The following is a 12,558-nucleotide window of genomic DNA, read 5'->3' as shown; positions in this document are numbered from 1 at the left end:
TTCAGCGAGTCTTTCCCGACCCAGGTAACTGAACAGTGAACACGAGTAAAAATCACTATCGGCCAAAATTAAAAAACAACACATAATTGACTAAGATTACAATAAATCATGCCAGTAAGTTAAACTCATTTTACAAACCAAACATCTTATTTATTTATGTATAGATGAAGAAGAGTAAGGACAGAAAAATAGAGGAACATGAAAAGAAAGACAAGAAAGAATAGGAGAAAGAGAGGTAGTAAGAGCATCTCATAATTTTAAAAAAGAAATAGGTAAATCAATGAATTTTTTAAGTGCCTAAAAAGTTAGGAGCATATTTATTAGGTTATTCCAACTATTTCTAAAGGCCAGTTCCTAAAAAATAGAAAATAATTTTACATTAAGGTTATGCTCGTGTGCGTTGCAACATAAACAAAATAATGTCCAACCATCTTAGCGCATTCTTGAGCGACAGCCACAATCAAGATCGATGGACACAGAGACAGCGAGCGTATAGATCCATGAGGTGCGAAGGCATACCAGCGAGCGTAATGACGGCGAAGGCTGAAGTGTGAAGTATAGATCTTTACATTGACATAGATCCATGAGGTTGTGTGGGCTGGTTATTGGCTGGATTAAGTCACGAGCATCGGTCTACAAAAAAAAAGTGCAACTTTAGTATCGAAAATAATCATGTCACGTGTGACAAAATTATTACGAAAATATATTTATTTGGTACATATTATATCAAAGCCATTTATTCATCGTGGTTGAGCTTATGACAGATGGGCCTCCGTGTTAATTTTTTTGATTGAGTCAAATATTCAATTATGAGTGGTTTCTGGATGAAAGTGCCAAGTTTTGATTGGTGCTAAATATTTTGGAGAAGGTCAGAAGGAAACATACTACTCTTGGAGGGTTGAAGGAGAAATTACGCAAAGTCCGTCTGAACACTGCACGTATAGCTATAGAGTTCGACCTACCTATTTTAGTCGTATACTTAGGCTGTGTTTAGTTCGAAAAATTTAGAAATTTAGTTACTGTAGCACTTTTGTTTTTATTTTACAATTAGTGTTCAATCATGGACTAATTAGACTCAAAACGTTCGTCTCGCGATTTTCAACCAAACTGCGCAATTAGTTTTTTTCGTCTACATTTAATGCTCCGTACACGTATCGCAAGATTCGATGTGATGGTTACTGTAGCACTTTTTGGAAAACTTATAGAAAAAAAAATCGGTGGAGCCAGTATGCAATGCGCGTCCGTGCATGCAGGCTTCTGATTTCTGCCACGTGGACGTAAAAAAAAATCCAACCAACACCACTCGTTGGCCTAGCAACTCTCCCGCACGACTCGCACAACTCGCATGCTCGCGCAACTCGCTCGGCTCCATGCAAGCCAGCAGCGTTCGTGGGATTTCATCGACATCCACGTGGCACGAATCCAGGTGTGTATGCAGCATATAGGCTCCACCTAATTTTTTTTCCATATAGGCCCGGTTCGCAAGTCGAAGCACTGTTCTGACTAATTTGTTATGAGAGAAAAACACTGTTCCGGCTGAAAAAAACAAGCTAAAAAGACGGATTATAAGAGAGGCGACCAGGGCCATAGAGCATCTCAAGAGATTAGCCAAATCATTTTCTAAAGGTAAATTTAGCTATTATTTAAATAAAAACGTCTCCAATAGGCTCTATAAATGACTCTTCAAATTTAGTAGCTTTTCATTCCACCTCATTCGCTCTCTACTTTTGGATAGCCCATCTTACCGGTCATCCTTTATAGAGTGTTGGAATACTCTAATATTTTTTTGTCAAGTCTATTTTACAGAGTACTTAAATCAGTAAATTTGGCTAGCATTTTTTGCTAATCTCTTGGAGATGCTCTTAGGATGCTCTAGAAGCATATATTATAGTATGATCTTGTTTGGATGTAGTCGGATCGTATCAATCCACGTGTGTTGAGATTGATTGGAGTAAAACTTGAACATAATTTTACCCCAATCCACCCCAACATATGTGGGTTGAGGTGAATCTGATAACATTTAAATAAGGCTTACTACGTGTATATCAAGGTTAGTCAGAAGAGCTTTTTTATTAGAAGAATAGAGTCCTGTCCGATATTGACAACTAATTGGATCCTATAACCGGTCATTATTATTAGAGAGAATTCCTTATTTGACACCACAGAAATGACTCATTTCTTTCTTGGCCCTCAAAAAATTTTTGTTCCCTATTTGACACCGAGTTCAACTTTCGTTTTTTCCGTGACACTCCGTCGCGTTTTCCACCCGGCCACCGTTAACTGCGCTGTGAAAAGATGATTTTACCCCTATGGGCCCCACCACCCTTCTCCCTCCTCTCCTCCTCCAGGCAGTCGCCTCACTCCCTCCGTCTCCCCGCAGTCACGCAGCTAAAGGCGCACCCGTCCCTCCCGATGGCGCCCTCCACCCTCTCCCTCTCTCCACTCTCTCTCCCTCCAACTCTCCATTCCGAGCCCCTCTCCCTCCCGAGCATGGCGGTGGTCCTCCCATCCCATGGCGCGACGACGCTCCTCCCTCTCCTCGATGGCGACCGGCGGTGGACTAGAAGCGGCGACGACGGTGGCGCGGTGGAGCAGGCGGCCGCGACGACGACGGTGGAGTTCGACGAGATCCGGCCTCGGGGCTCGCGGATCTGGCCTCGGGGCGCGCGGATCCAGCAGATCTAGCCTCGGGGCTCACGGATCTGGCCTCGGGGCACGTGGATCCGGCCTCGGGGCGCGCGAATCCACCCACGGATCTGGCGAGCTCGCCAGCGGCAAATCGAGGGCGGGCACGGGCGAGGCAGCGGCTGGATCTGTTGGTGGGGAAGCCGGATTCGGCTCGACGGTGGAGGATGCACCCCGGCGGCGGATCCAGCGAGCGGGCCCATGGGTAGCGGGGACGGCCGACGGAGAAGGGTGGTGGGGCCCTCAGGTGGCGCGGCCGCGGACTGGGGGAGGACACGGTGGCCTGGAGGAGAGGAGGGAGAAGGGTGGTGGGGCCCACAGGGGCAAAATCGTCTTTTCACATCGCAGTTAACGGTGGCTGGATGGAAAACGCGACAGAGTGTCACGGAAGGAACGAAAGTTGAACTCGGTGTCAAATAGGGAACAAAATTTTTTTGAGGACCAAGAAAGGAACGGTTATTTCTCTGGTGTCAAATAAGGAATTCTCTTTTACCATTATCATTAGAGATACGAGTTCGACGTGCCTAGTGCCTAGTGCCTAGTGCCCTAGTGGATTGGGTGCTATAGGGTAGACAGGTAGGCAGGACTTGGTATCACGATGAAGTTATAGGCCATGTTCGCTTCTCTTATAATCCGTCTTTTTTCAGCTTGTTTTTTCAGTTAGAATAGTGTTTTTCTCCCACAGCAAATCAGTCGGAACAGTGTTTCGGTTTGTTTTTTTCAGTGAAGCGAACGGGGCCATAGTCTTTTTAGGTGCAAAGATAAGGAATGCGGAACTATTTTCAAATAACTCCAACTAATTTTATATATTTTTTCTCTCTTATACATTTGCATTGAAAACCTTGTACTTACTTCTTATTCCTCCCCACATTCTTCCACCACCATATATGCGTGTGTATTTTTCATCGCGATTGGATCTATCTTCCCCAAAGCGGAAAGATTGGCAGTTGAGATAAAGAGTTGTTGGAGGACATTTTTCTAATCTTGCTCACATGATTGTCGCCGCTGCATAGACATAGTATTCTGAAATCAAATAGTAGAAAGGTGGAAACGAAGTAATACTGAACTGAGAAGAGCAAGCGGCCGCCTCCAACTAGCTAGCTTCTTTAAGCTGTTTTTATTTTTTCTCCCAAGCGAAAGCTATGGCGTATGGACTATGGACCATAGCTCCTTTACGCTAACATCGCAGAAGCGCAGTGTGAAAGGGTCCCACATTACCTTTTGAGTTAATTAGCACAAACACAAGTCGATCATGAAATCAATACGACCATATACTGTTCGAATAATTAAGCTTGAATATACAGGTTCTTGTTTACTCATATGTAACATCATATACACTCTGATAACACATGCATGCATTTCTTTACAGATTCACATTCACTGGCATATAGAGCCCGGCCAGTTGCGCTTAATTTACAGTTCATCACCGACACTACCGATCTTCACATCACATAATAATCTCAATCTTCAGCAATGTCTTGGACAATCTCAAGCCAAATTTCCCTGAAGACCTCCATTATAACTCCATGGTACTCCCTCGAGTTGAGTGACAAGTAGCACTCAAGAAGTTCCTGCATATCCTCCAGTGCGTTCATGTCATTCTCGACGATCATCTCCACCATGCTCTCCTTGAAATCCCTGGGCGGGTCTGTCGACGCCTTGACGACGGCGAAGCTCTTCCTAGCAGCGCTTCTCCGGCCACCAATAGCACTCGTGGTACTGACGCTACCGCCATTGATCAGAGCAGGTAACCTTCTGCTCCTCAGCCTCGGCGAGCTCGGGCATGTACCGCTTGTAGATCCGGTAAGCACTGCCCTTGTACGAATCGGACGTAGCTGCAAGTCTTGAAACTCGTGCTTGGCTTCGATGACCATGGTGTTTGCCGGGCGATGGTGGTGGTGGTGGTAATCTCTAGGGAATTGGATGTCTGATGCCTTTGGGTTAAGATGGAGAGTGGAGGGGCGTAGCTTCTCATCGAGTGACATATTATGCTTTGTGTTTAGGTAGTAGGAGTAGGAACGATGTGGGGATAATGGAAGCGGTTTGGGAGTGATGCTTCCATGGCAGTACTGGCTTGATCTCTTAGAGGTTCTTGTTGTTTCCCTGTTTCTTTTGCTTGCTGGCCTGGGTTTCTTCATGTCCCTCAGCTTGTAGAACCAAGAGTTTGGCATGAGATGGGATAGTTTGAACCTGTGATGGTTGCTCATCCCTCTCTCTCTGTGTCCCCCTCTCTCAATACGGTTTGATGTGCACCATGGAGCATTACATGGGAGGGGAGGGCTGTCGTCTATATACCATGAAAGTGCGGCAATATAATGGGAGGTACATGACTTTGAGCTGAGAACACCAAAATATTATGTACACAATTCCACGCCCGCGCTACAAGTTGGCAGAATAAGAAACCAGCCAAGATCGATCATATGTGTACCATAGTCAGTACACAATTTCAGTAGGAAGTCTTTTCAACAACCAATTCGATGCTATCAGCACCTTTGGAAACCGCTTCAGTGTCGTACCGGTTCAGTCATTATGACTTTGTAGTTGGAATGATGTAGAAAGTTCTTCCACGATTATGAAACCGAGATAGTGCAGTTTGGAGAGAGAGCAGAAAGCCTTTAGTAGCTTCAAAGTTGCTAAGCGAAATCAAGTGTGGGCCAAATGGTCCTGGTTGATTGCTACACAAGGAAAGGATAGAGATATGCTTGTTTATGGGGCGAGCAACTTATGTAATGCTATAAACTGTGTCTAAATTTGCACTCCGTGTTCTTAAATCCAGCTCTAATACTCATTACCCTGCCTTTTTAGAGCACTGCCACATTAACCTTTTGCCTCAAGAACAACTTTACAGCAAAGCACAGGAATATTCCCTCGCTTTTTCCAAATTAATTACTGTTGCCTTGTGGGAACTTTATTTTGCTGTAGAGTATCCTTGTTTCTCTTTACCATTAATAAATGAAAAAGCGAACAGTTTAATGTGTCATTAAGTTTGGCCCAAGGGATTGCTCACTCATCGATGAACACCGGTCTCTAAAGGATAGATTCATACCTGCAAAACAGGTTAGAGACTTAGAGTTATAGGTCATAACTTGAAAAATGCTGCAGAAAAGATTCCAAGCTCAACGAAACTGCATGCACTCCTTGATGTTAAACTTAAGGGATAGATAAATTGCTATTTTTTTTATTATTTGCTTGGCGTATTTCATTCCATATATCGTAAGATCGATGATGCTTCACACACTGCTAGTTTGTTTTTCAGAGATGGAGTGCCCAAGACAATTATCTCTGACCGTTATGCTAGTTTTCTTGCTACTTTTGGAAGACATTGTAGGGGGCAAACTCAGCATCAAATTATTGTTTTCTACTACGTGCCACCTGCAAACAGATGGACAAACTGAGGTAGTGAACCGCACGTTATCAACAAATGTTGCAAGCTATGCTAAAGAAGAACCTAAAGATGTGGGAAGACTACCTTCCACATGTGGAATTTGCTTACGACAGGGCAATCCACTCCACTACGAATAAGTTTTGTTCTTTTGAAATTGTTTATGGTTTCAAACCACATACTCCCATGGATCTTTTGCCCATACCATTGCAGAGATTTGAATGCCGCCAAAAGATACGAGTTGATCAAGAAACTCCATGCTAAAACACAAAAGAGCATAGAGACAAAGTCGATACAATATGCAAAACAAACTAACAAAGGTAAGAAACAAGCATTATTTCAGCTAGGTGACCTTGTGTGGCCACATTTGCACATGGATCACTTTCCAAAATAGCACAAGAGTAAGTTATCACCACGAGGAGATGGTCCGTTCAAGGTGTTGGATAATGCTTAGATAATAGAGCTGCAACTTAAACTTTCAAATGTTAGTGTGACATTTAACACCAAAGACTTATTTCCACATGTGGGTGAGTTCGAGTCAAGGACGACGCCTTCTCAAGATAGGGGAGGCTGATGAGGACATCCCTAGCATTGACACTTCTCCCATACCTAAACAAAATGCTACTGACATTGTTGGACTAATTACAAGGCAGTGGGCAAAATAGTTACAGAAGGAAATGCATGCTCAGGTGAACACTAACCTTGCATTCGTTGCAAATAATGTTGAAGATTCATCAATGCATTCAGGTTGTTCCTTTATTGTTCTTAGGAATGATCGAGAATTTGAAAGTGCATGGAATGATAATAATTTTGATCCACAAGAAGTGTTGTTCTAAATCAAGTGCAAAAACTCAAGGCTAAAAAGGTAAAAGGTTTCCCTAAATACACATTACAGTTTTCATCTTGAACTGTTATATAGTGTTTTCACTTCTATTTTAGACTACTTAATTCTGGACGTGCAAGGGTGCTAAAAGTATGAAGCAGTTGCTGCAACTACAATCAAGACAAAGAATCTAAAAGAGAACCAGTAGATAAAGATTATGCTCAACTACAAGTCAAGGATGTCAGGGCCACCTATTCATCAGGTTCATGGAGATGAAAGGACACCATAAACTACTGTTCAAGCTACTCTAGATGCATAGGAAGCACAACCACTTCAGAAGGCGAACTACTCTTTTACTTTCCTACTAGCTGTCATAACTTGTGCTTTAGTGTAAACAGAAGTCACGCACATGAACTATAAGTATGAATGTAATAGGATGTGGGAAAGGACTTTTAGCTATCAAAGTTCGTGTAAAACACTTGCGTTCTGTTCATAACAACTACTCATGAGTCTTGAGGGGCTTGCTTGTTCTTTTGATTCCTGAGTGAGCTATGAAATGTCGAATTGTGGTTCACCCAGTGACGAAATCCTAACATAGGGGTATGTTAGGCCATGGGTTCAAAAGTTCCCGACCACAGGACCCCCGACCAATCCTTCCAGGATCGCCTAGGGGCTCGGGGGCTACACCCCTCAGGTGCGCTCGCACGCACCTTCCGGCTAAGGACTAGGCTGAGCCCGAGCACGTCCACTACCTTTGCTCGGGACTTGGGGGCTCGCTCGAGCCTTAGGATCCCGATCGACAGGAGTCTGAACCCGATCCTTGGCCCCCTCCCGGCCTTTAGCGCTAGCCAAGGCCCGGGCTGAAGACAAGTGCCCCGAGCATCCAAGGCTCGGGGGCTTCCCAGTGTTGCCCAACTGGCATGGCGCTGTCAACCACTTCTCTAACAAGGTCACGCATGGGGTGTGACACAAGGGGACAAAAAAACCCTCCGCCGGCTTTAGAAGCTCGGGGGCTTCCGCGCCCGCTTGCTAGCTTCTCATGCCGAATGCCTTCATCGCTAAGAAGCCTCCAGAAGGTGCACCTGGCAGAGGCCGGTCCAAAAGCCGACAAAGCCTAACACTCAACGTGTCAGAATAGTGCAGCCGGACGACGCCCAAAGCTTCTTCGGCTCCACAACAACACCACGGTCCATCGGCGCCCTGTAAGAACCTCTTGGACTCTGGCGCACATAGACCATAGGCTAAGCTCTCCCAAACCGCCATGTACCCGACCTACCTCGGTATATAAGGGGAGGTCAGATCCTAGAGGGGGTAGAGGACGAAATCTGGAGGACGAATCCAGAGCGATCCGAGACAGATCATTCAAGTCCTCCTCAGACAACTCGAGCACTACACCGAGAGTAGAGCCACCCAGAGAGAAGTACCGAGAGCTCCTCCCTACTTCCATCGTCTTCCTTCTCTCCGATGAGGAGGAGACCTCATCGCCAACAAGCCTAGGATCAACACCAAGTGATCCCCTACCAAATCTCTCTCTTACACTCTATTGTAACCCCTCGATTTTGGGTGCTCTTGAGTATAAGGATCATCTGCTGCTGGATGTAGGGCCCCGATAGCCTGAACTAGGATAAACCGTTGCGTCCTCTCTGTGATCTTTATGTTCTTGAGTCCACCCGAGCCACCGGAGACACACACTCAGTGACACCCGATGAATAATAATGCTTGCCACGGTTTTGACTCCATGGCACCCAGTTTGTGCCTTCATGTCTTTATGGGGTGATTGTGTGGGTTAGCTTCTTTGGTTCATGGAAGGGCATCTATTTTGGCAGTTTGTTGCGTGTGTAGAACTCGCAGTGCACTGTCTCATCATCACGTCATGCAACTATAGTTATCTAGTTCTCAGATCCTTCAAGAAGATTGGGCCACAACTACTCGTCACACATGATCCATAGACGTGTGCATATCACCCATCCCATAATAAGGGGCTATTTGGCACAATTCCTTGTAGCTTCAGCTCCAGCACTATAGAATACTGTAGTGACACTATAGCACAGAGCTCATGGAGCTACAAAATGTGGCTCCATCGGTTCATCCTCTGTCTAGTTTTTTGTATCGGGAAGTAAAATGTCTCCTTGCTACAGTAGCACTACAGTGAATGGAGGAGGAGCTAGAGCCATGGACTGCCATACCAAACAGACCCTATGTACCAAAATCATCAAATTAAAATTTGTGGGGGAGAATTTGTGGTGGTTGCATAAAGTGTGGAAGAGCTTTGTTTCTAGAGAAGGAGGATGTTGATAGTTCTTATGGGGCAATTGGATATTTCCACAAGTGCAGAGAAGATATCGATGTAGCACTGCCTCTCCATCCTACAGTGTATGGGTGTTCCTCAAGGTGGTTGACAATTATCCCAATGGCTGTTTGTAGATCATGTGTCCAAAGTTGGTTTGTGGGCCCTTGAATCCATGTGAAGCTTCACACCAGCCCTTGGATCAAACCGACCATGAATCAAAGCTTAGGATTGCACCAAAGTGTTTTTTCTTAGCTTGGGGGTGGATCAGTGATGTGGTAGTGGTGGGGCTAGGTCGGGCGACCCATGGTGGGGTCGACCAACTACACCAGGTGGTCTCTTGTCACCCTGCCACGTCCACTTGCCTCCTTTGCTTGAATTTAATGAATTTTGAGCAAAATTTCCTAAATTCAAATAATTTCCTTGTACAAGTAGAATTAGGTCAATTAAAAATATAATACACCACTTATGATTGTTAGAGTGCATAGTTAGATCCAGACCCAAACGGATCTACTAACCAACAAATGTCGAAGCATAAACATCATAAAAGAAAATATGCAAACGTGAATGACACCATGCATGATGTTTTAACGAGGTTTAGCGATGTGCCTACATCCTTAGGACATGACTACGAGTTCTCCTCTCCATAGAACAATAGCTATACCGGTATCTAGGCCATCCCATGGCCTTGCCGCCACCAAAACCAGTCGCCAAGTCGTCTCACAGTTACAATAGGGGTTGCTGAAGGGACCGTGACGCCTAAGAGGGGGGGTGAATTAGGCGACTTAAAATTCTAACTCTAAACTATGGCCTCTTTTTCTAACACTAGCCAAACCTATGCAAAAGATAAACTATCTAAATGTGCAACTATGGTTTAGCTAGTGTTTTGCTGTCTCTACCACAAACGTAGTAAAGTAAACAATGTAAATGCAGAAGCTAAAAAGCGAGGTAGAGATATGCAAACTCCCGTTGACGACTCTGGTATTTTTACCGAGGTATCGAGAAACGCGCAAGCTTCCCCCTAGTCCTCATTGGAGCCCCTCACAAGGAATCCCTTGCAAGGGCCAAGCTCCTGGTCGGGTAACTCCGTGGATAGCCTCAGGCCTTCCCCACGCGCAAGTGGGTCTCCGACGTGCCTTCTGGCAAGCCTCTCCCGGATGCTCCCCGCCGTCTTCACTATCAAGCTTTCGGCCGAAACGCCGCAGGCCTTGTTCCCTCCGGTACACAGTGGCGGCCACACCACAAACGCGGTTGGTGTGATCTCGCAAGACTTCAAGCCCCTCCGATGTACAACACTTGTGCTCGCAAGCACGGGGTGGCAAGAGGTATGCAAACCTCACTAAACACTAGGCAAACACCTAGAGCAAGCGCATGAGCGGTGGTCTAATCAACCTAAGCACTTCGCAAAGCACTTATGCTAATCACCTAATAAAACACTAAGCACTATGCATGTGGAGATCACTCAAATGGTGTATCAACACTCTTGGTATGTTTCTTCAGCTCCACACACCTCAAATGGCCGGTTGGGGGTTGTATTTATAAGACCCACTGAGAAAGTAGCCGTTGGGGTCGAACTCCCGCAAATCTGCTACTGACCGGACGCTGATTCGTCCTGACCGGACGCGTCCGGTCGTCCCGACCGTTGCAGCCGCGAACCACCGATCGGACGCTGCCAGCGTCCGGTCGCCTGCCACCGGACGTGTCCGGTCGCAGTTTCGCGTGCCTAGAACCTCTCTGTACTCGATCGGACGCTGCGTTTCTGCGTCCGGTCGGTTGCCGCCAGCTTCCGGTCCTCACGTCCGGTCGCCTGTCTGCCGAGCCACCGGTCCAGCGTCTGGTCGCGCTTCCAGCGTCCGGTCCCCTCTGCGAGCTCGTTTCTTCATGATCTTGCGTACGGCTTGGTTCCTATCTTCATGCTTGGACTTTGCTTGATATCTTGGGTCTTTTCTTGTGCTCCTATGGTCTTGCTTAAGGTGTTGATTATGTTGGTCATCAAACACCAAAATCCAAAGTAAATGGGCCTAGGGTCCATTTTCCTTACAATCTCCCCCTTTTTGATGATTGATGACAACACGACCAAAGCAAGCAAATGATAGAGATTTTGAGATTTAAAAAACTACATACTTGCTAGGATGCAATGCAAAGGGCAAGGTTATATGATGCTAGAAACTCCTACTTAGATACCAATCGAAGACCATCTTGCCCTTACAAAAGTCCCTATGTGTCATTATGGATTCCTACAAATTTTATCATTACTTAGTCTAATCCATAACCCACTTTTCTCCCTTTCTTGGACCATTATGACTTGTAGACATCAACTTGATGCTTGCCTTTGGTCCTTCAAATTCTCCCCCTTGGGCATCAAACACCGAAAAGGAAGACATTAGTAGCACAAGGGAGGGTCAAATTTCGTGATCCTTTGTGTATAGAATGAAATGGATCACAAAATTTGACTCTCACATTATATAGACTAAGCTCCCCCTAAATGTATGCATACATATGGTAGAAAGCAAAGCATATGCATAAATAGCAATTTATTGCACAAGAGAGTTTAATCTATATAATGCATGGAGAAAGCATATAAATATGAAAAGAAATCAACATGATGATGCCAATTAAAAAATGATGCTTAACTCCGGGGACTCCAATTTCCTTACAATGAGACTACTACACATATGTTTGAAAAAATTGATACCATTTGAAAAAGTGTTAGTCTCAAAGCATCCAAGTTGTAGATTAAGCTCCCCCTAAATTTGTGCACACAAGTGTTGAATACTTGTTAAATTTGTGCACATTGATTTAAGTATCAAAATACCACTTGAAAGATGATATTTGGGAGAGATTATCTACAATTTGGACTTTGGCACATATTAGATAATTAATTGTAAAACAAGCTATGTGCCGTGCTCCTAAACAATTTTAAACCATGTAGGTTTGCTTCAAGGGTTGATAATGAAACCGAGCAAGCCTACCATATGATATACCTATTGAATGCATGACAAAATATTTAAGCATGTAAATGCAAATATTAGGCATAAAAGATAACTAGATGCTTTAAGAGTATACCAATTGAAAGACAATACCAATTGAAATAAATGCTAATTGAAAGTAATGACATCTAGTTACCTAACATGGGAAGAGGAATTTGGGTCCATAGTATTCACTAACCTACTTGGCAATGACTTTGTCCTTCATGATGCACCCCATGTAATGCACCCAAACTTTGCCAAGTCTCCAAATTCCCCGAGGTCTGATGGACTTCTCACTTCCCTTTCGGGATCCAAACCTTCTTAGTGCTCTTCATGTTGGAAATGATTTCCTTTGGCACCCAAAAGCGTTTGACCCCATTGTTGGCTTGCTTGTTCACCTTGATGGCCACCA

The 12,558-nt window shown here is 44.8% G+C and overlaps 1 protein-coding gene across 1 annotated transcript; it reads right to left on the bottom strand.

Annotated features, from left to right (window-relative positions):
- Positions 1 to 3,998: 3,998 nt before the first annotated feature.
- On the bottom strand, positions 3,999 to 4,905 carry LOC136510055 (transcription repressor OFP1-like). Its single transcript, XM_066504628.1, has one exon. It carries the CDS (start codon positions 4,890 to 4,892, stop codon positions 4,146 to 4,148), a length of 747 nt encoding a protein of 248 aa, XP_066360725.1. The 5' UTR covers positions 4,893 to 4,905; the 3' UTR covers positions 3,999 to 4,145.
- Between the last annotated feature and the right edge of the window lie 7,653 nt (positions 4,906 to 12,558).

Source organism: Miscanthus floridulus, chromosome 16, assembly GCF_019320115.1.
Source record: "Miscanthus floridulus cultivar M001 chromosome 16, ASM1932011v1, whole genome shotgun sequence".
In the NCBI taxonomy this organism is placed as follows: domain Eukaryota; kingdom Viridiplantae; phylum Streptophyta; class Magnoliopsida; order Poales; family Poaceae; genus Miscanthus; species Miscanthus floridulus.
The sequence above is the reverse complement of the archived record's forward strand: the minus strand, read 5'-3'. Positions and strand labels throughout refer to the sequence as shown.

What these genes read in the sequence shown, in the direction of transcription:
- LOC136510055 (XM_066504628.1), bottom strand. Translation starts at nt 4,892, where the DNA reads ATGAGCAACCATCACAGGTTCAAACTATCCCATCTCATGCCAAACTCT.